A 25,583-nucleotide genomic window follows, 5' to 3' on the forward strand; every position below is an offset into this window, starting at 1 on the left:
CGATGATGCAATTGCTTCTCAATCTGGGCCTGGGGGCTGAGTCAGCCTCTCAGATTCGACTGGAATCAAACGCTGTCCTTGACTCCCTTCTCCAGGGCTTGACGCCCCGGCCTCGGGCCCTCTAGCGCCTTCTGGATAAATACCGGGCCCCTAAACTTGCCCTCCCCTCAGGGGCTCTCCCGCTAGAACTGCCCGACGTCTTCCCCCAGGTTTCCATTGCCAATTGTCAGGCCATGAACCTGGAAGGAGGTGTCGGGTCCCCCGTGCGGCTCTGGCTGCCCGAGATTAACCAGGCCCCAGGCTGAATGTTTCAATTTTTAGAAATCTGGCCTCGACCCTTTATCTCTACCAATCTCGACCTCTCACCATCACGAACTAACAACGGCTCCTTGATTTCCATCGTAGATCCGGACTGCTTGCAGCATCTGCTTTCTGCTCGTACATACAGCGCGATCCAAGATTCAGAATCTCCCGTCCCCTCCCGCCTGCATCTCGGCCAATCGCTGAGCCCCCAGCCCGCATCCTCACGCTGCCCGGTTTGCGACTTGCATCATCATCACACACATCCACCACGCGCATACGAATCTACGTTGTACAGAGGTACATACTTGCAGCCTGACCTCGACGTATTACGGCCAAGCCCCTCACAGTGTCACCGGAGAACCCAAGTCCCGACGCTTGTCAAACCGACTGACGCCTTGTCCGCCTGCGCTACCTAACCTGCCCGTCTTCTTGCTTGCCTTGCCTTGCCTGCTTGTCTGGCTTCCCCGCTGCCAACTCACTGCGTTGCGCACCGCCCGCGGGAACCCTCTATCGACACTGGTCGCCCAGGTCGCATCGCTGGGAAGACCCTGGCCCCAAGGGTCGTGATCATCATCCGCTGCCGCCACCTTTGTCCTCGTCGCGCGCTGCCCACCTGCTCCACATCAGCCCACGGTCGATCACAGAGAACCGCCTTGAACAGACGTCCTCTCGACCCGACCGCCCTGCCTTTACCTCGCTTCCTGTCCATGACCTTGGTCAATTAACTGCATTTGTATCCCCATTTGCCTCTAGGGTGTCCTCTTCGGGGCCACCTTAGAACCGACTGAACAAGGTGGATTCCGCCCAAGAAATCGTGGCATCTCCCGGTGCCTTACAAAACGTCACGTCCTACCTCAACGGGGCGTTGGCTAATCTCTCGTCTGCCTTTCAAGATTCGAGCGACTACATTTCCGACACTCTCGGTGTCCCTCCAACACTAGTCTACAGCAGCCTCGCCGTCCTGCTCGCCGTCCCCCTGACAATGTCGAGATACGGCTGGTCTATCAGCCGCGAACAACTTTCGCCCTACGGTTCCGTCCCCGGCGGTGTGCCCGCCGTCACCGACGATGACTTTAGCTACATCACTTCCCAAGATCTGGATGATGTGACCGAAGCCCAGTATTATCCCAGATCTCACTCGGCTGCCCCGCCAGCTCCCGAGGACGACGTACTCTTGATCAAGAACAGGGGCGTGACGTATCCGGCGCACTTTCCTGCGTATGCAATCGGAGATGGAAAGCTGCGGGTGATAGACGTCAAGGACCGGGTCGCTCTCATGATGGAGCTCCCTGTGCGGGGAACCTCACGGATCAAGCTCCTGTACAAGGGCAAGCAGCTCAAGGACCCCATGGCGCCAGTTCGAGATTACGGCGTCAAAAACAACAGCGAACTGATGGCGGTGATTCCCGAGATTGATGATATCAGCAGCCCATCCGACGAGGAGATGGTGATTGTCGATGCGCCCCGGGAAGACAGGAAAGCCCGCCGTCGCAGAAAGAAGCGCGACAAGAAGAAGGGCATCACCAGCGACGGTGACTCTGTGTCGGCAAGCAGCCCTCGCGACAGCACCTCTACGTTTGATCAGCCTCGATCACCTCCTGCGCCGCCTGTGTCCTCTGGAGCGACCAGTGGCCCCATGAAGGCTCTGGACGATCTCGCTGTCGAATTCCAGATCAAGTGGCTGCCTCTTTGCACCGACTACATCGAAGCGCCCCCCTCCGACCCCAAGAAGCGGGAGGAGGAACACCGCAAGGTGTCAGAGTCCATCATGCAGCACATCATGCTCAAGCTTGACAGCATTGACAGCGAGGGTATTGCAGAGGTCAGGGCGCGGAGAAAGGAGCTGGTCCAGCAGGTCCAGAAGACACTGAAGGAACTGGATGTTGCAAAGGACTCATAACCCGAACTTTCCTACTCATAGTTGTTGACGGCCATGTTAGAGGCCGGGAAGATTGTCTAGTCTCGAGTGCATTTGGCGTTAAACCGGATGGATATGCGGATGCTCGTTTACCATTGCTATTCCCATTAGAATAAGCTGTACAATAGATCCAAGGAGATTCGACGGCCTTGACGATGATGACAAAGATAGAAAGCCTGGACAGATTGTATTCTTTTCTTTAATCAACCATTTGGGATTTGGCTAGACCACTTGAATCTAGATCACCTTTGCTTCATCTCCAGATTTCCTGATCCGTGACGGTAACCCTTACCCATCCGCCATCGGAACGATCCACCGAGATCACGTGCAAAATCACCGACTTTCCCCGGATGCCCGAGATCCATTTCAAGCTTTGTGGGAAGGGCGTGCCCGCGCTCGGTAAATTGTCGGTACCAAGGCTCTAGGTCTCTAAACCCTAAGCACATCCAGCACCGCTTCTGCCGAATCACGCCCTTTCCGTATGGGGCTAGCGTATTTCCATCCAAAGGCACAACGAGCCCTCAAGCGGTCCTTGGATTTTTCGCACGTCAATCATATCGCGACCACTTCCACCCAACATTCGAGGGACGACTAACCCCAGCAGCACAGGAAATACAGATTCTCGCCGGCCAGGTTCGAGGATTTGTTTGTCTTAGCCGTCGTCTGAGCTGCCCTTCTTTTCCTTTTCTTTAATTCCCCCAGAAAAGACGGTTACGATGTCGACGTTCGAGCAGGTTGTGAGTAACCTTCAAGTCTACCGCACAACCATGGTGATGCGACCACAGGTCGAGGGCAGAGGCAGGATGCAGGCGCTAGGAATGGATTGAGGATGCTGCGGGATCTCCAAGACCTCAGCGCCGGCTTCTGCCTTGAACTCGACGTCCGCTGCTTTCACATGGGAATATTTAAAGGTGCATTTCGCTGACCTTTGTGCGTCTTCTAGGTCGTCATCGATGGCAAGGGCCATCTCCTTGGCCGACTCGCCTCCATTGTCGCCAAGCAGCTCCTTAGCGGCCAGAAGATTGTCGTCGTCCGCTGCGAGGCTCTCAACATCTCTGGCGAGTTCTTCCGCGCGAAGCGTATGTCTACCCCACGACGCACAACTCCGACCTGTGGCCGAACACCACCACCATCGGGCACCACCACGACGAGCCAGGACACAAGCTGATGATGCCAACAGTCAAGTACCACGCCCACCTCCGAAAGATCACCCGATACAACCCCACCCGCGGAGGTGAGCAGAACCGCTTCCCAGTATCGAGATGCAGTCATTGACCCCAAGACAGGTCCTTTCCACTTCCGTGCTCCTTCCCGAATCTTCTACAAGGCCGTCCGTGGCATGATCCCCCACAAGACTGCCCGTGGTGCCGCCGCTCTCGAGCGCCTCAAGGTCTTTGAGGGTGTCCCCCCTCCCTACGACAAGAAGAAGAAGATGGTCGTTCCCCAGGCTCTCCGTGTTCTCCGACTCCAGCCCGGCCGCAAGTACTGCACCGTTGGCCGTCTGAGCCACGAGGTTGGCTGGAAGTACCAGGACATTGTTGGCCGGTATGTTTGTGTGCTCATAGGCTGAAGATCATCACTGACATTATACAGATTGGAGGACCGAAGAAAGGCCAAGGCCGCGGCCTACTACGAGCGCAAGAAGATTGCTGCCCGACAACTCTCGGACGCCAAGAAGACCGCCGCCGTCAAGGACGAGACCACCAAGGCCCTCGCTGCCTTTGGCTACTAAGCCAGCCATATCCCTCGACTTTAGGTTCTTGCCGGTCTAGGTAAAACTTGGCACCATGATTTCTCGTGCGTTTCGTTAGATTGGCGCGGCGGTTCAACAAAGGGATTTACTTGATTTGCTGAGTGATGGCAAGGGCGGCTTGAGGAGAGGATGTCGATTCCCCCAAAAATGTTCTAAATGAAGTCCCGTCGTCTGGAACCCCCATTCCCCAAGAGAAGAAAAATAAAGCACAGAAACCCACAATCAACATGATGAATGCATGAGGATGAGAGAGACTATGTGCCGAGATTTTTGCACTCTTGTCATTATGAGGACCAACGATGGGACTTTGTTTCGGGGCGTCATATGGGTTTTTTTCTCTTGGAATCTGTCATGTCTCTTCTTCATCTATCACCCAAGGACGCCAGTAGTTCGGCGGACGGGTTCAAGGGGATGGTGAAGGGAGGTGCTTGTTACATCGGGACAGGGTGTCGCATTTTGCACTAGGAGTAGAAAAGGAAAGGTTCTTGTTTGATCAAGTGGTATATACGACGAAATGCATTGTGATGGCTGTGACTTGTGCGAGATGAAGCGAGGTGAAGACATCATGTCATGGTGATTTGGGTGATTGATGGCATGATGGGATCTATCAAGGTCCATGGAATGGACCAACCTGTCAATGATTGCATATCGTGTAGGGACTTCTATCATTGGGTGAATTGTGAGTTCATTAAAGTATGGAGAGCCCCAATATGTGGGACAGATGATATGTTAATTGAAGCAACAATTCATCATGGAAATAGGGCACACAATTGTGTTTAAGCGACAACACCGATGATGACATGATATGAACTAGCGGAGGACCCCTTAAATACCATATTATTCAAACCCAGTTCAATAAATGCAAGCACTTGACATGCGAGAGCTGGCAATTGTCTTGCGATATAATGACTGAGGTTGTTCATGTGAATCTCCAGGGTAAGGCAAGGTAGCCGCGAGGGGTGTCATGTGCCGCTAAGATAAGATAAGAACTTTAAGTGAGGTGTCCTAAACATCAACTTATTACTTGCAGCGCCCACGGAGAGTGACAGACAACTTCAACACCACGCTTTTCCACCTTGCGCTCTCGCAATACAGTCGCTCTTTTACCAACAGACCCAAAATATACCCGCGATTCGCCAGTATAAGAAACAGCACCTGCGCAACACATAAATCACATCCGTCACCATGTCGGACCTTACACACTTTGATCTCCTCCCTCTCCAGATGGACCCTCAATCCAAGTCCATCTCGTCACTCAACCCATCCCGCGCCCTCGCCGCCGAACTCGAGACCCTCAACGCCCTGCACCGCTCGCTGCTCAACCTCGAGACACCATCAGGAGCTCCCCCCCCTCCGATCCCCGTCAACCCCAAGCGCACGGCCAACGTGACCAAGCTCCGCGACTCGGGCAACGCAGAGTACCGCAAGGGCAAGTACGCCGACGCCATCAAGTTTTACACTCTGGGTCTGCAGATGGCCATGACGAGGCCCATGTGGGAGCCCGCGGCCCTGGTGCGAGAGGAGGTTAGCTCGCTGCTGGCGAACAGGGCGCAGGCGCACATGGCGCTGCAGAACTGGGCTGAGGGCGCTGTGGACGCACACGCGAGCGTCGAGGCGAGGTGGGTTGGAAACGCAAAGGCGTGGTGGAGGAGGGGAAGGTGCCTGAGTGAGATGGGGAGGTTGGAGGAGGCCAGGGATTGGGTCAAGAGGGGTCTTGAGGTTGAGGGTGAGGAGGCTGAGCTTGTGCAGTTGCTCAAGGATGTCGAGGGCAAGATTGAGAAGGACCAAGCATGATTTGGCAAGTCTGTGATTCTGGGGCTGAATATGTGGCTCTGAGATGGAGATGGCTTCGGCAGTGGTTCACCTGAGACATGGGATGGCCGTGTGACCATCTGCAGGTACAGAGCTCAGAGAGGGCGAGATACTAGCCGAAGATGTCTCAGCCTGGATATGCCACACCAAGGCATGACGGAGTGCGGGTTTTATGTTGAGGGTAATGGGTTTGTTGTTTCTGCCGTGTTTTTTATAGGGAGTTTATGCCTGTCAAAATGCTTTCATGTCAATGCGAAAGAATACCTATTTCTTGACAATGTACCGCTACGTCTTCAACTGGTCTCGATATATGACAAGGCTTCCATGCCAATGAAATGGAGCCCCTGGAGTCTTCATACGCAACACCTCTGGAGTTCGTGTATTTTGAAATGCTTCCATCAATGCAAAAAGGCCCCTCCACGAGGTTCAACATATGCCATGCACGTTTCTCACAGGGAAGTACCAGTATCTGCCTTGGACTCCTAGGTACTTATGTCTATGCAACTTCTCTATATATAGGATACCCTTGGTTCTTCAATACGCAGCCACTTTCCTACAGTTGGCTTGTGTCTGTATCAAAGCGCTCTCATGGAAGTCAATGCGAAGGAACCCCTGATTCCTGAGCACGACTACGTTTCCTCCAAGTTGACGTCTGTGTCATAAATATTCCGTGTTAATGCAAGTATTCCCGAAGTACTTCAATACACACCCGACTTTCTTCACAAGGAGTCATGTATGCACTACATGTCGTGCCAATGCCAAGAGCCCTTGATTCCTCAACTCTATAGGATCCAGGTGCATCACCTCCACTCAGTGCTGCTCTACACAACGAAAGCTACCCAGCATCCATGGTAGAAACAATAAAGAAGACTGATTTGACGGCCGTGTTTCTCGGCATGAGGGGGTAACTAGGCAAAGACGCGAAAAAAAAAAAAGAACATGATATCCGCCAAAATACATGGGTAATCGTACACTTCCTTGAGATTCTTGCCGCCCTTTGCTCCTCTCTTTCTTCCCTTGCGCCTGGCTCTTTCGCTTTGGCGACATGGCGATTGAAAGAATAAACGCGCGTATCCCTCTAGGTCACCCCCTTTGTTTCCCTGATTTCATTCCAACCAACTCCGGAATCTTCGGTAGAAGTCCTGGGCTCGGCACCATGTCACGTTGTTCCCCTCCCTCCCTGTTTATCCATCCCTGACATGCCATTAAAAATAAGAGAGAACTAAAAAGGAAAACAGTAACTGTCTTTCATGTTGTGCGTATCCTGAGCTTGGGGTCTGTATTCGTGAAAAAAATGAGGCTTTGGCGGGTGGTATAGTTGGTTGGTTGGTAGGGGGTCAAAGTGGTGTGGGTTGTCCTTTGTTCCCCCCTGGAGTTGGGCTGATGGTCGTGGGCCAATGCGGGTGTTTTGCGATGGGTGCCCGAAGCGAGGAGTAGCATGCCTTTGCGAAAAACGAGGAAAAAACGCTGGTCTCGAGTGGAAAACAAGAGGCATTTTGCTTGTTCGAGGCATATTCAGCCGCGAGATGATCAAGTTTACTCAGCCTTCTCGCTGAGCTTCTCGTTGAGGCTCTGACCGCGAGGTCGCATGACGGCGTCCTGGCCGACCATCCTCCTGTCGAGGGCGCGCTCAAGCTTGGCACCCAGGGCGAGCTTGCTCATGGTGTCGGTCTTTTCGTCGGTGAGGACGACGCGCTGCGAGGTGAGGGCCTTGTTCTCCATGCGGTCGAGGCCAGTGGCGATGTCGCGGATCTCAGCGTGGGCCGAATCGGTGGTCTGGACGGTGGGAGCGAACGAGGGAGCCATGCTGTAGGTGCTGAAGCGAACAGAGTTGCGGTTCTTGGAAGGGTCAGCTGCTGGTTGATCTTGCTTTTGATCCTGCTTGCTCCGGCTGGGCTGGGAATGGGCGTGCGAAGAGGACCAGGGAAGAGGTTTGGCCATGTTGAGGGATGGGCGAGTGTCAAGTGGTTTTGAGTGTGAAAGGTGAAGGGTTGCGACAGTGAAACAGGAGAGATATAGAACAAAGAAGAGAGTATATGGCAGGGTATTGGTAGACAGGGAACAAAGACGATGATGACAAGCTGAACCAGGTGGCCGGAGCAAGCAAACAAAGATGGACAATCAGTCACATCTCAACAGTTGACTTGCTCGCGTCCTCAAACACCACGGTGGGCAGACAGCGGATCCCCCGGTGAAGGGGACAGGGCAGACAGGCGGGCGAAACAACCTAGAGGAGGGGGAGGACATACCGAAGGGGCCATGATGGGCCGGGAAGAGTCCAAGGAGGCAGGCATGATGGTGGACAATGCGCGATACGACGCTGACTTGGGTAAAAGGAAGAGAAGCTGGTGCTGGTGGATACTAGCGACGAGTATGAAACGGAAGTGATTGAGGGTTCGAAGTCGAGAGAAGAGGCGAGCAACGACGGATGAGTCGATAGTCAGAGGAGCGAGAGGACCGGACAGGCAAGGCGCGGTAGGTTGTGGTATGGTAGCCAAGGCTTGAATGGATCGAGTTATAGGTAGGTCGTTAAGTTGTTTTGGTGCGCGACGGTGAATCGGAGCTTGATCAAGTTGGGCGTGGTTTGGCGTGGTCTGGTCAGGTCTGGTCAGGTTATAGTGGACAAGAGTCAACGAGGAGAGACTGAGGGGGAAAACGGGCACGAAAAAGAAATTGGGCAAAGGATGGAGTAAAAAGAAATGGCGAACAGGGGGTGGGAGGACTTGGAGATTAAAGAGAACAAGAGAGGACGAAGATGAGACGGGACGGGAATGGCCATGGATGGTATGGTCTGGTCTGGTCTTGGTCTCAGCGCGTGTGCGTGCGTAAGGTGCACACACTTCTCAGGGAGGGGAGGGGGCTTACTTTGAGGTACAGTACCACCTTACCGTCGTTTTTTTTTTTCTCCGCAGGTACTTGGAGGGTGAGAGGTGGTACGGCTGTAGTGCAAGTCACTTGAAGGATTAATTCCAAATGTTGTTTACTAGTTAGAGTGTCAAGAGGTGCAACGATGGCGGCGGGCGCTATAATTACAGAAGGACGAGATGAAGCCGATCACTCTCAAAGCAAGGTAACTTGTAAGCCCAAGTTTCAGAACAGAGACCAGGGGGGTTGCTTTGGATGGCACGATTGAGGTGATGGTGATGGGTGTTGGAGGAGTGGAGAGGAGAGGACAGACAGACATGGCCCCTGAGACGAGACGAGCGGTACCTGTGCGACGACAGACACATCATGTACCCCGGGCGGGGCCGAGCACTGCAGCCCAGACTCTACAGAGCATTGGCTGAGGGTCTAGAGGAGAAGCTATTCAGCTTCATCTTTTCAATATTGGATTTCTCGGTCGGTAATGTATTGGAACTGTATCCGCTCGTCCTCATCAAGTGATGCCTCGGTGATCACCCGCTAGAGTCGACCCAGTGATTGGCCAATCCTCCATGTCGGCGCCTCGTGGACTCGTGGCCTCTAGCCGGGGGAAGCTGAGGGTGTGAAGCTGCAAGCACGTCTCGTCTTCCAGGGGTTCAAAGTCCAGGTTCGCGCCAGGGGGGGGGATCCAGATGGGGACAGATGCAGACAAAGAGTGGATTGCAAGGTAGACTCTGCCCCACGAGGCATACATACAGGCCTTTTTCTCTTAGTGATCTCCAAGGCCTGGAATGAGAATCTCAACCCGACGAAACATTAAACATCACACGCTCTAGTTAGGACCCCTTTGACTTTTCTTCCTCTCATCGGCCCCGGGGTCTGGCACTCCGGCTCGTGTGCCAATCCAGCCAATGCCAGGAGCTGGGTGCGCCACTCGCGTGGGAGCCATGAACCTTGCCGCACGCCTTGGAATCTGGCTTGTCTGGGCAAAGCAGGAAGTTGCAGTAGCATCATGGTGATTGAATGACGATGTGCTTGCTTGATCTGTGAATGGGGGCGCTAAGCGGGGGTGGTGGTGACTGGCAGTGTTTACGATGGTGATGCCTTCAACGCAACCTCGGATTCACGGACAATGAGCAACATTTCTTGTTAATGACCTTGCAGTGAGAGTGCGTGTGGGTGGCAGAGTTAAAAAACACGAGACCCGCATTACAATGTGGAAATGAACAAGCAGAGGCGAGGGAGGCAATTCAGGTCGAGGTCGTGCAACCAACGGCCTGACAAGATGTTGAACAATTACACTCTAGCCCATCTCGAGGTTGATCATCACGGGAATAGCTCGCCCGTAGCTTCAGCTGACAATATTCAGCCCAGCTGTCTCTTTTCTTTTGACAACCCAATCTCACTCCAAGACAAGACCATCAAACTCCGGATCCATCTGGGTCGGTCTCGTCTCACGCGAGGCGCCATCGGGGCTGCCGCTCGCTCGTCTCGTCTCGTCATCCGACACCAACAACAAAAGGCGCCGCCTTAGCCTTACGGGATGGCTGCTAATTCCGGTGGAGTTGGTGGTCGATCGCCTCTTTAGATTTTGATGGCATGTCTCATGAAGACAAAGCCATCTTTTTAGCCCCAAACATACGATTGGCCTCGTTTGGCCATGGGAAAGTCGAGATAACTCGGGTAGAGTAGGAGGGAAATATCAGGCTTCACTCGCTTCGGTGGAGTTGCACTGAACAAAGCAAGCAGAGCCTCTCACAAACGATCCGTCATCTCTACAACTCTAGACGAATCATCAGCTTTGCTCACCAAAGTGCCAGAGTCACACCTTTTGGCGGCAATGGGCTGACGTTTCAGCCCGCTCTCGCGGATCATCATGGCCCGGTCTCTTTGTCGTTCTTCCCTTGGTCCCTGATTTGATCAGCAGCCCCCCCCCCCAAAGTTTTCGTCTCAGGCGCTGTCCTGTCAATCATACAGTACCCGCCCCGGTCACGCACGAGGAGACCACGAGCCAGATCCTGGTTCTTCCTGCAGACGTAGCACGTGGCATTTTCTCCCAGCTGTTGAGAGAGATAGATCAACCTGCCCGTCGGAAACCATCGACTTCCGGCCAAACTATCCCGCTTGAAGAAAGCGTCCGTCCCTCCTTCGGCAGTGGGTGTGTCTCGGCAGCTGGATAGCCAACGACGCTCGCTTTGATTCATCTCGGACTCCAAGGTGGATTCATTCGGACGTCTGTGGCTAAAAGTATGTCGCAAGGGAAGTAGCTGTATGCTTTGGAGGACACTTGGTTGGTGAGGAGGCATTGGGTGGAGATGAGAAAAGTGCTTTGACCGTGGCTGGTTTCGTTGACGTTAGAGGTAGAAGAATAGCCCAAGACGGAGAAACCGGAGATGTTCATGGTATGGCTTGCTCTTATACCCGGTGAAGTCGCACACACTCGGTGATACACAAAGGACAAGACGAATGTATTTCAGCTCTACAAGACTCAATGTACAGAACACCAACCCCTTCACATCATAATCATTATCAGCGCTTGGACTTGTGTCTCTTCTTGCTAGACTTGGTCTTGCCCGAGGTGTACTCCAGGTCGATCTTGTACCCTGAGCCTCCCGAGCTCGACTCGGACGTCGACGGGGACGGCGTCGAGTCTTCTTGAGACGCGGCTGGGAACCCCCCGATGAGAGAAAAGGCCGAGCCGCGCCGATGCGACTTTGTGGCGCTGCTGTATCCGAACTTGCGGGATGCCGAGCCCTTGCGCATCTCTGGGAACGTCATGTCGGGTGTTGGATCGCGGCTCGAGCCTGGATGTGTTAGAGTTGGTAGATGAGAGGTAAGGGATAGACTCACCGTATCGGATACACTTGCTACAGCACCCGTGATCACACGTCGTCTCAACAACCTCGACGGCATAAGACTCGGGATCCATCTCGAGACGGCTCAGGGGCATGGTGCACCATCCTTGAGTGTTTGGCCCCTGGCGGCATGAGCAGCAGGTCCAGCTGCCCCCTTTGCTCTTGAACTGGCAGTTCTGGAGGGGGCAGTCGGAGTTGGTGGGCTGGGCGGCGGCGAACGAGATGTTGGAGCAGGGCGTCTCGTAGCCCGTCTCGAGGTCGATGAGGGCAGAGGGGCAGTAGTGCCAGTTGATGGACGTGTGGGAGCAGGAGTGATGTCGAGGATGGCCGTGGCACATGTTGCTGGTTGTGGATTGGAATGGAGTATATGCTGTGATATGGGGTTTGGGAGGTTGGTAAGGGGTATATGGAGGTGATATGAAGTCAAAGAAGCTTGATATGAGGTCAAGAAAGGAGAAATTGGATCTGGACGGACGAGTTGAGGTTCTGAGTTGAGAAGGATGAAGTGGGTGGAATACAGCAAACAAGGTCAACTCCCATCAACAGCAGCTTCACTCATCCCCTATTTATACATCTCGTTAACTCGACCACCAGGATCCAGAGCAGCCTATACATCTGCGTAGATCGACCTCGACGACCTCGCCTTCAAACTCATCAGCGAAGCAATTTTCACTTCTCGAGACCCAAACCCACTTCAAAGCATCCACGACGAACATCACCGCCAACACCATCAGGCAGGCGGGCGCCCTGCACCACCCCAGCCCTTGGATCCAGTGGCTGCTCTCTCAAGATCTTGTCCTGCGGCGCTACATCATCGGAGGTTGCTTGCCCTCCGATGCGGCGTGTTGCGATGATGGTGGTGGTTTCTTGGGCGCTTTCAATGTCTCGGGTGCTCGAGGGGGGGTTTGTGCGACGGTCCTCGGGGGATTGATAGGACGCCACGATGATCTGGAAAATGTGCATGGCGGACGGGGTGACGAGGCGCCTCGTGAATGGATGCTGGGTGCGTGGGTGGTACAAAGATGCCCCGCTGGATGGGCGGCTACGAGGGGCGGTCTGCGAGACGAGATCGATCCGGGAGCCTGGTACTGGGGAGCAGGTAAGCAGGCTGTGAGTTGGGTTGAGTTGTGATGATGGTTGAACTGGGCTGAATGAGGTTCCTGTTAGTTTCACTGACTGATATGATCTAATAAGTCAAGAGAACTTATATCCTCACACAACACCCTGAAACTCGCCGAGTTCTGCATCTTGGTGAGAGCACGACTCTGTCCACAAGACCTTGATCGAAGCCCCCCTCGGCCGTGTAGCTGTGCATCTCGATTTAGACCCCCTGGTCTTGCAATGCAGGCTGACGGGATCTGGTGCAACGGGACATGTCAGCCTCGGGAGGAGATGGGACAAGCCACGAGGACAAGATCCGGCGTGGTCGGAGATGTGACCACGAGCGGTGAGGTAAGAGAAGACTGCGTCTGGTCTTGCTTTTACTGCAGACCTTTAGATTGAAGTTGAGAGGCTATACGAGAGTGACAACGGTGGGTTGGCTGCATATATGGAGTAATTAAGGCAGTAGCCCGTTAGCCAAGATGAGAACTCTCGATTATTACTGTCAACTCGACGAAACTAAGCCAAACTCGACACGCCCTAACCCTGGGTATCCAGCCCATTATCCTCCTATCCAACCAAACTCAGGAGGAATACTCCCTGGAGGGCATACACGACTTGCAGCAGATGTGCTCGCAGCGGTACGTGCCCCCCTCGCCAATCATGACGCAGCTGCACCTCCCGCCGACATTCCACGTCTTGCCGCACCAGCAGCAGTCCCAGGCCTGGTTCTTGGCCTCGAAGGGGCAGTCCGGGAGCGGGCACTTGGGGAGCGTGTAGCCCGAGGGGGGAGGGTACGGGATGGACTGCTTGGTGGTGCTTGGGCAGGCTCTGCGGCCTCGCGCGAGGCCCGAGGGGCAGTAGGTGATGTGCGTAGAGACGTGCTCGCAGGCGAGGCGGAAGGTGACTTGATGGCACATTCTGAGTGAGACTATGTTGAGAGTTGGTGGTGTGGTGCAGTTGATTTGAGGGCCTGAGAGGTTGAATAGTTAATATTGAGGTTATTGCGGTAAATTAAACTCAATGACAGACAACAAGTTGATGAAATGATTCTAAACTTCATATGAAGAAACAAGCCATTTATACTTTTTCAAGATGCCCTATTATTCCCTTCTCCGACTGTCCTTTTAATATCCCTCCCCTAAGAAATCGATAAAACAAGGAGACGGGTTGCAACAACACGCAACTCGAACCGTATTGGAAAGTCCCGAAGGCGGACATGGCTGGTCAAACTCTTGACGAAGAAGATCGGGAGATGATCAGAGCTGGAACACGGACTTGTATCAAGCCAGCGCGAAAACCGAAGCCAAGGTTTAACTCCTTCTCCCCATGCAGAGTTGGCGGTCTGGGGTCATGAACGAGGAACATCGTGAGCCTCCGTCGGTGATGTTGAGGAAGAAGTTTTGTTGAGGTGTGTAACAGTTGCTCTTGTCGGTTATTCATGCTTTCGGACCCTTGAGAATGAGGCTTTGAGGAACCTCGATTCTCGTCGAGCTGGCAAAAGAGGACAAAGATGGGACGAGGAGTGCCTTGTGAGTTACCGAGAAGGGCTATGTGATGAGCGAATCTGGAAGGGCAAGACCAGTATGTGATGAACTGAATGATGGAACGTTCCCGAAATAGGTAATAGACAAAAGATGTGAAGAGAGTCGTCATCTGTGGCGGTTTGGTCGTGATTAGCATTCCAAGGGGTGAATGTGCATATTCACCCCCCCTTGAAGATTTCGGATGAACAGGGCCCTGGTTGAATGTCTCACTTGCAACTTGGACATACGCCCGCCGATATTCTTCGGCCTCGAAATGATACGCTCCTTACGTCTTGTCCTCTGTGCAGTTCTCACAGATCTGGTGATAGCAAAACGTGTCTGGGGCCGTGGGTTGGTAGTTGAGGCACTGGTAGCTCGAGTTTCTTCCCCTCCCACACGCGCAGCACACCCACCGCCCACCGAGATCCTCAAGACGACAGGCTCCGGACTTGCACCTGGGATTTATCAGGCAGAGGCCCATGGTGCAGGGGTTGGAAATGTTCCCGCCTGGGGAACTGTCCGAGATGTCATCGCAGGGCGCGAGGGCTCTCCCGCTGAGGGGATCGTAGAGGGCCGCGGCGCAGTAGCTGTAGTGGCAGAGGTAACTTACGGGGCGGGGGCAGGGGGGGATGTGGTGGTAGTGGAGGTAGTGGGCGATGCACATGGCGGCAGCAGCGTGTGAGGTTACACGAAAGTGGTGTGTGTGTCTCGGGAGGTTGCTCAGCTGATACGATCGAGCAGGGCTGAGGGGGCCGTGATCGGGGAGAATTATGGCTTGTTTCGGGATCTTGGGTTTGATGAGGGTTGATTCGTTCGTGGGCAAGTCGAGGCGAGAGGGGATCTTGAGCTGACTGGTGGCGTGATTTGGCCAGTCAGGTTGTTTGCTCTGGATCGAGAAGATGAGAGGGTTATTGTGGGTGAGTGTGTGACAGAAGTTGATAAAGGTGTTGTTGACTCAAAGGGGAAGTATGGTGAGGGAAGGTTATGTCTTTGTGTGTGAGTTGATGTGGTGAGTTGTTTAGTCCTGATAGACAAAGGGGAGAGGGTTGAAGAGTCCACAAAGCGGTTGAGAATTCTATGGACTTTCAAGGCAGATTTGGTCTATGAAAGGAACTGTGAGTTGCTGGATCATGCAAGTGAATATGCCTGAGAAGCATCAACATGTCAGGGACCTGCAGAACCGAGGGGGAAAAGGACCCTTTATGCTTGATCAACGGTGCCACCGATGATGATTACTAACCTGACCAGAGAGGAGCATCTCAGCGAGGCTGAGGTTATCTCGGTCCCGAGATTCATCTCTTGACAATTTTCGCATCCTAAAAGAGTCAGCGGGATGTGCGACATGGAGTTGCCGGCGTAGTGCAACGGGACGACAAGGAACGCCAATCGACCTATCCAGAGCGAAGGAGAAAGAAGAAGAAGGATTGAATACGAGTTGGTAAATAGGGGGCTGGACCATAAATAGGAGGTCATCAACACTAAACAGTCTAGCAATGGACAGGTTTTTGGTCTGTTTTGGAGTTTTTGATGTTGCACTGGTTTTGGGGCACCACATGCTTTTCGGAGGACAGACCTCGTGGATAGCTCGTGGCATGCCGGGGTGAAGTCTGCGACACAGAGTTTACATGTGTCTTTTGAGAATCTGTGGGGTGGAAGCTGTAGATTGTGAGACTGTTTCTACCTTTTAACCTGTTGGTTGTTGTAGCAAACTTGAACGATGACTGTTGCTCTTTAGCAGCTGACTCTACTGCTTCTTAACTTGATCAGCTGTAGAGAAGATTAGGCCTAGAACTTGGGCAGTACTACCGGAAAAACGTGAAGACCTCGTGGCAGCGGCGTGGGCCGGGTCACACTCTGTGTCCCCTTTAATATTGGGCGCTGAGCTTCCGTGGCGTTCTGAGGAGGCGACTTCAGCCGCAGTATCAGGAGTCGCGATGGCTGGCAAGTCATATTTGAGATATGAAGAAGCCATTATCTAGAATGGTTTGTTGCTGGAGGCTATTGGTGAGCAAACACAGTCTTGTGTAAACTCGCTAGTAACGTGGTAGGTAGGTAGGGTATCAATTCTAAATGTAGAGTCTTTGGGTGTAACTTGAGAGTTTTTTTTTTTTTTTCTTTTTCGGCAAGATCCTTGGGGCGATTGTTTGCACGTACAATCGTAGACGGTATCATTGGGTAAAACTCCAGGTTTGCCTTGTTTTGTGTGTGGTGGCCAAGCAGCTCATTTGAGCAATGTGCTTGTTCGGCGGTTTTCTTTTCTTTCTTTCAACACCAACGTTGCACTTTTGGTGTACTGGGTTGTAGAGCTGAACACTTGCTACCATTCAAGGCGAACACTTAAATACATAGTCGGATATGGAGATGTTTAATTCCTGTTCGTTGAATGTGTTGAATTAGGGCCGGTATAGATATCTCGGCGCCTGTCATTGACTTTAGCAAACCACCTTCATCAATACTAGACTCCGTCACCGATTCACAAAAAGAACCACACACGAAATGCCTACCAAGGGCACAGTCATCATCTACGCCACCGGCGGTACCATTGCCGGTGCTGCCCCCAGCAGCACATCCACAGCCATGTACCAGTCCGGCGCTCTCAGGGTCGACGAGTTGATCCGGGGGCTTCCCGAGCTAGAACATGTTGCTGAGATTACTAGCCAGCAGATCTGCAACTTGGGGAGTCCCGATCTAAACTCGGAGATACTAATCAGTCTGTCTCAGCAGATTGAAAGGGATCTCATGGATGATTCCGTTTCTGGCGTTGTCGTTACTCATGGGACGGATACGATTGAGGAGACGGCTTTTTTTCTCGACTTGACTATCAAGTCTGACAAGCCAGTTGTTCTTGTCGGTTCTATGCGGCCTGCTTCGTCGCTTAGTCCCGATGGACCCATGAACCTCCTCGAGGCTGTTCGTCTAGCGAGCTGTAAAGATGCCAAAGGACGTGGCACAATGATTGTCCTCAACGATCGCATCTGTTCCGCTAGGTTCACGACAAAGATCAACGCCAACAGGGTTGATGCCTTCAAGGCTGGTGACCAAGGGTACCTGGGGACCTTTGAGAACTCGATGCCCAACTTCTTCTACCCGCCCGTTAGGGCAAACTGCTGGCGCCACTTTGACATTTGTCGTTTAGATGCCTCGAAAGGTCTGCCAAAGGTCAACATCCTATGCGGACATCCAGAACTCGAGGCTGAGCTATTCGCAGAGTCCATCAGATGCGGAGCAAAAGGCGTAGTCCTAGCCGGCATGGGCGCAGGATGCTGGTCCAAAGACGGAGGCAAAGCCATCAGCAAGGCGCGGGAAGAAGGAGGTATAATCTCGATAATCGCGAGCTATCGAACTGCGTACGGCTTTGTTGATGGTGCGAACGAGCTGTATGGGTTGGGGGAGTGGGCTATTGGAGGGGGGTTTCTTAACCCGCCCAAGTGTCGCATTCAGCTGCAGCTTTGTCTTGCGACGGGTCTGGCTATGGGTGAGATTCGAAAAGTTTTTGAGGCGCGGTGAGGGCATGTTGTTTTTTAGTTGTTGAGCAGGGAAAAGTCTATGCTTGCATTACTTTGTTTAGAGCTGAGCGTGTGGTTTAGACAGACCTTTCCGGTGGAGTTTCTCCAGGAAGATAAATCGAATGATTCCCACTGATGTTGATATTCTATAAAATAGTCGAAACGCCTGTAATTGGTGCAGTTGTGACTTGTTGTGCTGGGTCAAGATGTGGCCTTGGTGATGTCCACTGTCATGACGACTATCAATGATAATGGCAGCAATTTGGCTGCTTACATATTAGGCGTAATCATTATGGTCAGAGAAGCTATTCTTGGAATGACAAGACTAACGGATAAAATGCTACTCTGCTGTGTTGTCAGCCCTGCGTCTTACACTTGGTTGAACACCTCTGCTACCATCTTTGCCACATGATTCCAAGCACAGGTGTCAGTATCCAATCCAGGACATCCTTCTGTCAAAGAGAGTGTTAGTGCTGATATCCGGACAATGTCTCGTCAGATGGAACGTGGCTGACGTTGGATGCTTCTAAGGCGAGAGGCGGATATAAGATATGATAGTCATCCCACTTGGAACGAGTTGAATGGGAAGTTCGGTTGAACAAAACACCCGTTGCTCTCTCTATACCGCAATCATGGAGTTTCACCAGTTCACCAGACTCCCGTTCGAGCTCCAGATCCAAATCTGGGAGGAATACACTCCATCTGGCCCTGCCATGCACGTCTTCGATGTCTGCTTTCCCTCATGGAAGGGCGAAGAGCGTGCAGACCAAGCCTTCAAGGAGTCTGGAGCCAAGCGAGAAGTAGCCGATCAGTACAAGAAGCAGGTGTTCTTCGATCGGTTTGAATCGGAGCACGGGGCGTTTGATCCGAGCATGTATCGTGCCGTAACGTCTTCACGGCTCATCAACCGCGCTGCATATGACATTGCGAAGAATATTGAGGCGAAACAAGAGACCAACACGATACACCTCCCAGGCCGTGCGCAAAAGATCACGATACCAACGTCTGACGTGCTCATGATGCGCTTCCGTGAATATCCAGTCGACCATACTCAGCTGGCTACCGAGACGCTGAACTGTCCGCCGCCGATCGGGGAGATTCTTCAGAGCCAGTGGTCGGGCGAGATTGCGTCTGCTCTGCAGCGGGCCAAGAGGATTGCCATTGACGTCACGGAGACGTGGGCAACGGGATTGTACGGAGAGATGGGGTTTGAGGAGATCACGTTCTTTGCTTCCACGATACACAAGGGACTGGAGGTGTTGTATCTGGTTGATGACTGTGCGGGACGTTGCAAAGGATGTGAGAGAGAAGACGTCAAAGCGGAGGGTCTTCAGACGAGGGATCAACTGTGGAAGGATCTAAATGAGGACGACGAGACAAGATCAGGTGATATTGTTCGCGCAGTCTCGAGACGCTATGTCGAGGTGTTTGATCTTGAGGGGCTCGGCTGGGCAGAGCATCCGTCCTACATGTTTGCGAGAATCATCGGCGCTGCCATACGGAGTCAACAACGAGACGACGATAAGGGCAAGTTTCAGGGGGTCAGAGTCTTGGTAGTTGAGGACGAGTGAGGGCACGAAAAGTCACAGACAAAAGGTAGAACTGATATATCACGGTGAAGAAAGTGTAATGCTGAAGAAAAGATGATGCCCGCTTGGCTATTGCCGGGATATACCATAACGCCATACATGTTCTGCCACCTGATGTACATTTAAAATCTGCAACTGTCAGCTAACACTCTAGTCAAAACTCGGGCGACTCACCTTATTTCATACGAGCCTGCTCTCGTCATGTACCGCACCCACTTGACGCTCGAGTAATTACTCTTCTCAAACACCTTGAGATACCTCACCAACAGCCCTGAGCTCGTAAACATGAGCAGGCTAAAGTTCATGCTCAGTGGTGGTCGGCTCCACGCCCTCTGGTTGGTCATGCTGGTCAGGATGGCCTCGGCGCTGAGGACGTACTCGCTCTGGCCCGTGAAGCGGCCAATCTTCCACACAATGTTGTTCTCGCTGGGCTCGTACTTGGCCTTGCCCTGGGTGCAGCGCTCCGTGATCTTGGCCGTGTTGAGGGGCGTCGGGATCTTGACAATGACATTTGTGGCGAACAGCTTGGAGCCAAAGTTGGCCTTGACGCCGATGCTGTATTCCACCTTGGACCGGCCGACCTCGTTGACGATGGCGTGCACCTTGAAGGGGAGATTAACGTTCTCGGTGGCACGGTATCGCATAAGCTCGAATTCGCCGTCCGGGGGGACGAAGCTGATGATGCGATCGCTGTCAAACTTGCCTAGCTTGACGCACTGGTGGAACTGGCAGTCCTCGAGGGTGACACTGCCGGCTGCTGCCTTTGTCGCCTTTGTACCCATCTTGTTCCCGCTCGGGAGGCTCAGGAGGCCGTCGTTATCGAGCAAAAGTCGGTCGTTGAGGCCAAACTTGCACTCCGGGGTGCCCGAGAGGTAGGCGCGCATGATGATCTGGCCGGTGACGTCGGCGCGCAAGACGGCGCCGGTGGCCGACATGAGCAGGTTGACGTCCTCGATCACGTCGACGAAAGCCTCATTCTTACGGTACTTTACGTCGGCCTTGCGCCAGGAGAGGGCGCCGGTGGCCTGCATGGTGATCTTGGACGTGTCTTCGCGGCGGGATTCCGACTTGACGCCTTCGGTGGTGATGTACATCTTGAGGGTGTCGGTCTCGGTGTTTTGAGGGTAGCCAAAGTCGATGATTTCTGAAGGATTAGAAGAGTCATGACCAAAAGGGGAGAGTGCTCACCGTCTAGCAGCTCGTACACCAGGACAAAGTTGTTCTTGACAGCCTCCTCGTCAAACTTGCCAAAGTAGCCCTTGCCGAGCTGGATCAGGCGGTAGAGGAACTCAAAGACCAGAGCGGCGTTGGCATTGCTCTTGGTGATGGCCACCAGGTAGATATTCTCGTGCTTGACATGGCTAAAGGTGGTGCTCCCAAGGGTCAGGATGGGCGAGCGCACTTGGGCGTTGGAGATGACCTGGATGCGGAAGACGTCGGCGAGACGGGGACGGCAGTCGTTGCGGAAGGCGCGGAAGATGAGGTTCTCGCCCTTTTGGTTGAAGATGAGGACGCCCGACAACATGGCCGGAGAGGGGAAGCAGAAACTGCTTCTTGTATAGGTAGGAGACGTGAGATTGAGACGGAGGTTGAGATGTTGCTAGTGGTGCATGGGCTTCAAGATAGGAGGCGCCGTAGTGGGGGATTCTGCCGCGTGTCAAAGGCGGTGAGTGGATTACTAACAGTAAATGCGACACTTCGGGCAACAATTCGATTTAATAGCAAGTTAGTAATTACCTAGATGGAGAATGAATTGATTTATCTAGTATAATTGAGCTTGATCTATGCCATTAATTGCTTTGGCGTTGGTTGCTGTTCGTCAACGGTCTCCTCTGTGGCGTTTACTAAACGGTAAGGAGTACGTACATGGAGGACACTCGTACACCAGCCTCGAGTCTCCAAGGATGCGACAAACAGCTCGACATAGCTATTTAAATGGCAAATAAATGCTATTCGATATGTAAATATGGCGAATTGTCTCGCACAGCAAGTCTCCTGTTTATGCTGACTCTCTTCAACCTCATCCCACGTGGAGCTTCCAGGGATCATGACTTGGCGCCTCCCCAGGCCATCCATGTCTCCCGCGTCATCTGCTGCGCCGCCAACACCAATTTCCATGATCCCTTCACGAACATCATCCTCCCTTGACTTGAATTGCTTCTCTTTCTATCCGTAATCAACATTCAAAAGGTAAAATGGCATCTTCAGAATTCCCTCAGTCGTTTGTGCGACCGTGGAAACAGCTCCTCCAGTCGCGTCGCGACGAACAACAGGACGACTTTCCAAATCACCACGTTGACAATATAGATTCGCTCGTCACTACCAGCTCGCCCAAGGCATTGTACGTGGGAACAGGTCACTCCATCTACACGCGCGCTCTTCTTCCTGCTATTCTCAGCGCCAAACACTCTGTTCAGCTCATCACCTGCTACTGGGCCGACTCTCCGTCTCTGGATGCTATCCGCGAGGCCCTTCTCCAGCTGGCGGCTGCGCGTGCAGAAGCCAACGTCGAGTCGCCTCTCAAAATCACTATTGGATTCTCTTCGCGCGGTCTATTTCAGAAACTGTTCCATCCTGCTTCGAGAGATGGCTATGTTTACCCTCCCTTGCAGTGGCCCAAGCTGGGTCTCCCGGACAAGGACGTGCTGCAGAACGCGCGCATCGAGCTGACGGTCAAGAGTCTGTTCTTTACCCCGTTCAGCGTTATGCACCCCAAGTTTGTGATTGTAGATGGCAAGAGGGCTTGGGTTCCGAGCTGCAATGTTAGCTGGGAGAGGTGGTTTGAGGGATGTGTTGAGGTTGAGGGCGACATTGTTGATCGGCTGTCTGCCTTTTACGAGAGGGTATGGGGAGAAAGCAAGGTCTCTCGCCATGATGATGACCATGATGAGATATCGATAACCCGGCGACTGGAGGATACTGTCAACTCGACCAATGGCGACGAAACAGCGACGCAATCAATCGAGTTTCCCACCACTGGCCCTGTGCCAACCATCTTTCTCCCTTCTTCACACCATCGCAACCCCAGATTCTCCTTCTTTCCCTTCTTGTCACAGTCTAACCCGCCAATGACTCCTCTCAATGCTGCCCTTCTGACTCTATTCACGAACGCTCAGCGAAAGATCACTATTCTCACCCCCAACGTCACGTCATGGCCTGTTGTTGAAGGGCTCTTGGAGGCGCTCGCACGAGGCGTGGACGTACAAATCAGGACGAGCAAGGGTATGATGCTTATCGAGCAGCTTGTCACTGCTGGTACCACCACCGCCTGGTGCCTGCGCAAGTTCATCCAGAGGTACAATGCCTTGGTCAACCAACCGCGTCCGTCGGATCCGGAAGCGCAGGCGGTCGCGCCAGGCAAGCTTGAGATTCTCTATTACAAGCAACTCGATGCCAGGCGCGACATGGAGGACGAGCCAGTTGTAAGCCATTTCAAGATGACACTCGTGGACGACGAGTACCTCGTGTTGGGTTCAGGAAACATGGACAGAGCAAGCTGGTGGACGAGTCAAGAAATTGGCCTATTATTTTACGTCCCTGGCTTTGAAGGCCAAAGACTCTGGAACGATGTTTTGGAGAAGCGCACAGAGGTTCTTTTCCAGTCAGATCACCCTAAACGCCTGGTTTGAAGAGACACCTATGAGCCCTCGGACGCCTTGATCCTCTCCCACACGCTGACGAAGCTCTCGGGGCTGTTTGCGCCCTGCAGCCGGAACCGATCCTGGAGGACATAGTCGGGAACACCGGAAACACCACTGAATCGCGCCTCGCTCGCCGCCTGGTCAACCTCCTTGCCTCCCTGGTCGCTGTCGATGATGGCCTTTTGGAAGTCGTCTGCTGGGATGCCCGCCTCGACGGCGACGCTCCTGAGGGTGTCGTAGTCGGTGATATCGCGCTCCTGCTCAAAGTATGCAGCGAACAGCCCGTCGAGGGCCTTGCCCTCCACCTCTTCGCCGTACTTCTTGGCCAGCTGGACCACGCGGTGCGAGTCCCTCGAGTTTCCAGTCTGTCCGCCAAACTTGAAGTCGATACCAGTCGCTTCGCCCACGCCCTTCATGTGCTTGTGCATCTGGATGACGCGTTCCTTGCCGAATCTTTCCTCGTAGAATTGCTGCTTGGATCGGCTTGAAGCGGGACCCTTGGGCCAATCTGGTTGAAGCTGGAAGGGCTGGTAGCTAACGGAGAAGGTGTCGTTGGAGTCTGGGTGCTTTTGCTGCCAGAGTCGTTGGGCAGCTTGAAGCTGCTTGCGGCCGACGTAGCACCACGGGCAGACCGTGTCTGAAGTAACGGTGACCTTGAACTTTGTCATTTTGTCCAAGTTGGTGTGTAAGATTTTGTCGATATGGATGGGATTAATAGATGGTGTGGGATGGGGTTGTATATATAAATGTCCCGGAGGTAGCAGCTCATCCCCGGTCTTGATCACATCAGCCGCCGCTTGATCACATAAGCGACCGGCCGTCTCGGGACAAATTCGACCCCGCGCGGACGGAGTGGGATGCCGAGGGGTGGGGCCGAGCCGGAAGACACTAATTTGGTGTTTTGACCGAGGAGATTTTGTTGAAGAGTTTTCTAGAAGTCCATAGAGGGATGCCTGGACTACCACTTCCTGTAATCGCGCTTTAAAAACCGAGACAGGGTTTCTTTTAATAGAAATTTCTGCATTTTATCCTTTACTCGCTTGCCAGAAAGCCCTTAGTTTCCTCCTTTTTATTGGCAAATTTCTTCAACTTCAAGTATTCACCACATGGTTCTTCCAGTTTTAACTACGGGGTGAAACCCATCCAACTCATCCCCCAGCTTGACAATCAAATCAAGCAGCATCTGATCACATCCAGCACCTCCAATAATGCCAACGCTCACCGGAAGCTCCTCCTGGCGCATGCTCACACTCGAGTTGAACGATCGAACACCAATAGGCACCGCGTAGTCCGGTAGCCCAGCTGCTGCAGCTTGTAGGGTGTGTGCCTCCGGTGGCAGAAACGTAGGGGGAGAAGTGTTGAGCGACTCATCTCGATACAGCTCGGCTCCGGTGCCAAGGGGGTAGATGACCAAGGTATCCTCGCAAGTCGGTATTAGCTGTGAGGTGTACCATTCTTTGTAGATCTCGAGGCGGTGAGCTGCTTTGTCGTAGCTGCTTTCATTGATTTGAGAAGCAAGGGCGAGGCCAGTGCGTGGAACAGGGTTAACAAAGGGGAACCTTCCGAATCTCTCTTGGTAATCGGCGATGAAAGGCTCACCAAGGGCCTGCCATTGATCCCTGATCAGAACCAGAGGGTAGTCACTGATGTAAGCAGAGATGCCCTCTTTGTTGCCTGTATGTTGGATGAAGGACTTGTTTGTGTCGACGCGTTCTACTTTGGCGCCGAGCAGGGTAGAGAGATCTTTGATGAACTTGTCAAACACGGGCATGGACGTCATGTTGGATGATGACCAGGATTCTTCGGGCAGTACGATGCGCTTTGGAAATGATTTGTAGTTGGACTTGGCTTTGAACCAGTTCTCATAGGCTGTCCGCAGCAACTTTGCATCTCGGGCAATCAGTCCAGGTGTGTCCATCTTGCTGGAAACAGGTAGGATTCCATCGAGTGGCAGGCTTGCATTTGTGACTCTAAGACCAAACAGCCCATTCGCCATGGATGGTCCTCGGATGGAGCCAGTGGTATCAGTTCCTGTACCAAGGTCTAGCCAGTCATATGAGGCCAGTGCCGCGCCCGTTCCGCAGGAAGAAGAGGAAGGGCTTTGGTATCCATCGCCTCTGGGGTTGAAAGGAGCAAGTTGGTCCACGTAGTTTGCTGTGGGCACCTCGCCAGCAGCAAACTGGGCTGTTTTGAGTTTTCCGACAACGACAGCCCCGAGGTCAATGAGACGCTGGAGGGACGACGCTGTCTCATCCGCAGACGGATAGAGATCGAGGTAGGCTCGAGAGCCGGCGCCTGTCTTGATGCCCTTGAGGTTGAAGATATCTTTGACTCCTAGTCGTAGACCCGAGAGCGGTCGTTTTGAGGACGGCTTCGGATAGTAATGACGAGAGGGAACTGGAATGCTAATGGCTGCGTTGACGCTCTCGCCAATACTAGCGGTAGATGACAGATACGCTCCGTCTGGGCCTTCAATCACACCCTGGACAAAGGCCATGTTGTAGTCAAGGTAGAGCCTGTAGACTCGGGATAGATGGCCAGGGGGATGCAGGAAGTATGGCCCAGACGGCAGCTTGCCAGCAGAGGTTGATACGAACGTGCTGGTGCCCATAGACTTGAGATGTTGCTTGATTTCGCCTGACACATGGGCGTTTGCGGGGAGAATGAGTGTTGAGAGGAAAGAGTTTGAGATGACATCGTCGCCATCCAGAAGCTCA

At 53.1% G+C, this 25,583-nt stretch overlaps 11 protein-coding genes across 11 annotated transcripts; 6 read left to right on the forward strand and 5 right to left on the reverse strand.

Moving 5' to 3' along the window:
* Positions 1-1,285: 1,285 nt before the first annotated feature.
* Positions 1,286-2,203, forward strand: NCS54_01280900 (Hypothetical protein; the record flags this gene model as incomplete). The annotated part of the gene is made up of 1 exon (XM_053158031.1): positions 1,286-2,203. The coding sequence occupies one exon, from the start codon at positions 1,286-1,288 to the stop codon at positions 2,201-2,203; it is 918 nt and encodes a 305-aa protein (XP_053014006.1).
* A 734-nt stretch (positions 2,204-2,937) lies between these two features.
* Positions 2,938-3,953, forward strand: NCS54_01281000 (Hypothetical protein; the record flags this gene model as incomplete). The annotated part of the gene is made up of 5 exons (XM_053158032.1): positions 2,938-2,958; positions 3,165-3,300; positions 3,402-3,455; positions 3,508-3,766; positions 3,815-3,953. The coding sequence occupies 5 exons, from the start codon at positions 2,938-2,940 to the stop codon at positions 3,951-3,953; spliced, it is 609 nt and encodes a 202-aa protein (XP_053014007.1).
* Positions 3,954-5,159: 1,206 nt separating this feature from the next.
* On the forward strand, positions 5,160-5,768 carry NCS54_01281100 (Hypothetical protein; the record flags this gene model as incomplete). The annotated part of the gene is made up of 1 exon (XM_053158033.1): positions 5,160-5,768. One exon carries the CDS (start codon positions 5,160-5,162, stop codon positions 5,766-5,768), a length of 609 nt encoding a protein of 202 aa, XP_053014008.1.
* A 1,554-nt stretch (positions 5,769-7,322) lies between these two features.
* Positions 7,323-8,596, reverse strand: NCS54_01281200 (Hypothetical protein; the record flags this gene model as incomplete). The annotated part of the gene is made up of 2 exons (XM_053158034.1): positions 8,036-8,596; positions 7,323-7,625 (listed from the first exon to the last, which is right to left on the reverse strand). The coding sequence occupies exons 1-2, from the start codon at positions 8,078-8,080 to the stop codon at positions 7,323-7,325; spliced, it is 348 nt and encodes a 115-aa protein (XP_053014009.1). The 5' UTR covers positions 8,081-8,596.
* A 2,581-nt stretch (positions 8,597-11,177) lies between these two features.
* NCS54_01281300 (Hypothetical protein) lies at positions 11,178-11,841 on the reverse strand (the record flags this gene model as incomplete). Its single annotated transcript, XM_053158035.1, has 2 exons — positions 11,178-11,452; positions 11,499-11,841. The coding sequence occupies 2 exons, from the start codon at positions 11,839-11,841 to the stop codon at positions 11,178-11,180; spliced, it is 618 nt and encodes a 205-aa protein (XP_053014010.1).
* Positions 11,842-13,188: 1,347 nt separating this feature from the next.
* NCS54_01281400 (Hypothetical protein) lies at positions 13,189-13,524 on the reverse strand (the record flags this gene model as incomplete). The annotated part of the gene is made up of 1 exon (XM_053158036.1): positions 13,189-13,524. One exon carries the CDS (start codon positions 13,522-13,524, stop codon positions 13,189-13,191), a length of 336 nt encoding a protein of 111 aa, XP_053014011.1.
* Positions 13,525-16,626: 3,102 nt separating this feature from the next.
* Positions 16,627-17,637, forward strand: NCS54_01281500 (Asparaginase; the record flags this gene model as incomplete). The annotated part of the gene is made up of 1 exon (XM_053158037.1): positions 16,627-17,637. The coding sequence occupies one exon, from the start codon at positions 16,627-16,629 to the stop codon at positions 17,635-17,637; it is 1,011 nt and encodes a 336-aa protein (XP_053014012.1).
* Positions 17,638-18,268: 631 nt separating this feature from the next.
* On the forward strand, positions 18,269-19,207 carry NCS54_01281600 (2EXR domain-containing protein; the record flags this gene model as incomplete). The annotated part of the gene is made up of 1 exon (XM_053158038.1): positions 18,269-19,207. The coding sequence occupies one exon, from the start codon at positions 18,269-18,271 to the stop codon at positions 19,205-19,207; it is 939 nt and encodes a 312-aa protein (XP_053014013.1).
* A 140-nt stretch (positions 19,208-19,347) lies between these two features.
* Positions 19,348-20,825, reverse strand: NCS54_01281700 (MHD domain-containing protein; the record flags this gene model as incomplete). Its single annotated transcript, XM_053158039.1, has 3 exons — positions 20,414-20,825; positions 19,400-20,369; positions 19,348-19,354 (listed from the first exon to the last, which is right to left on the reverse strand). Exons 1-3 carry the CDS (start codon positions 20,748-20,750, stop codon positions 19,348-19,350), a joined length of 1,314 nt encoding a protein of 437 aa, XP_053014014.1. The 5' UTR covers positions 20,751-20,825.
* Positions 20,826-21,420: 595 nt separating this feature from the next.
* On the forward strand, positions 21,421-22,854 carry NCS54_01281800 (Hypothetical protein; the record flags this gene model as incomplete). Its single annotated transcript, XM_053158040.1, has 1 exon — positions 21,421-22,854. The coding sequence occupies one exon, from the start codon at positions 21,421-21,423 to the stop codon at positions 22,852-22,854; it is 1,434 nt and encodes a 477-aa protein (XP_053014015.1).
* Positions 22,855-22,862: 8 nt separating this feature from the next.
* NCS54_01281900 (DSBA domain-containing protein) lies at positions 22,863-23,588 on the reverse strand (the record flags this gene model as incomplete). Its single annotated transcript, XM_053158041.1, has 1 exon — positions 22,863-23,588. The coding sequence occupies exon 1, from the start codon at positions 23,532-23,534 to the stop codon at positions 22,863-22,865; it is 672 nt and encodes a 223-aa protein (XP_053014016.1). The 5' UTR covers positions 23,535-23,588.
* Between the last annotated feature and the right edge of the window lie 1,995 nt (positions 23,589-25,583).

This window comes from Fusarium falciforme, chromosome 10 (genome assembly GCF_026873545.1).
Source record: "Fusarium falciforme chromosome 10, complete sequence".
In the NCBI taxonomy this organism is placed as follows: domain Eukaryota; kingdom Fungi; phylum Ascomycota; class Sordariomycetes; order Hypocreales; family Nectriaceae; genus Fusarium; species Fusarium falciforme.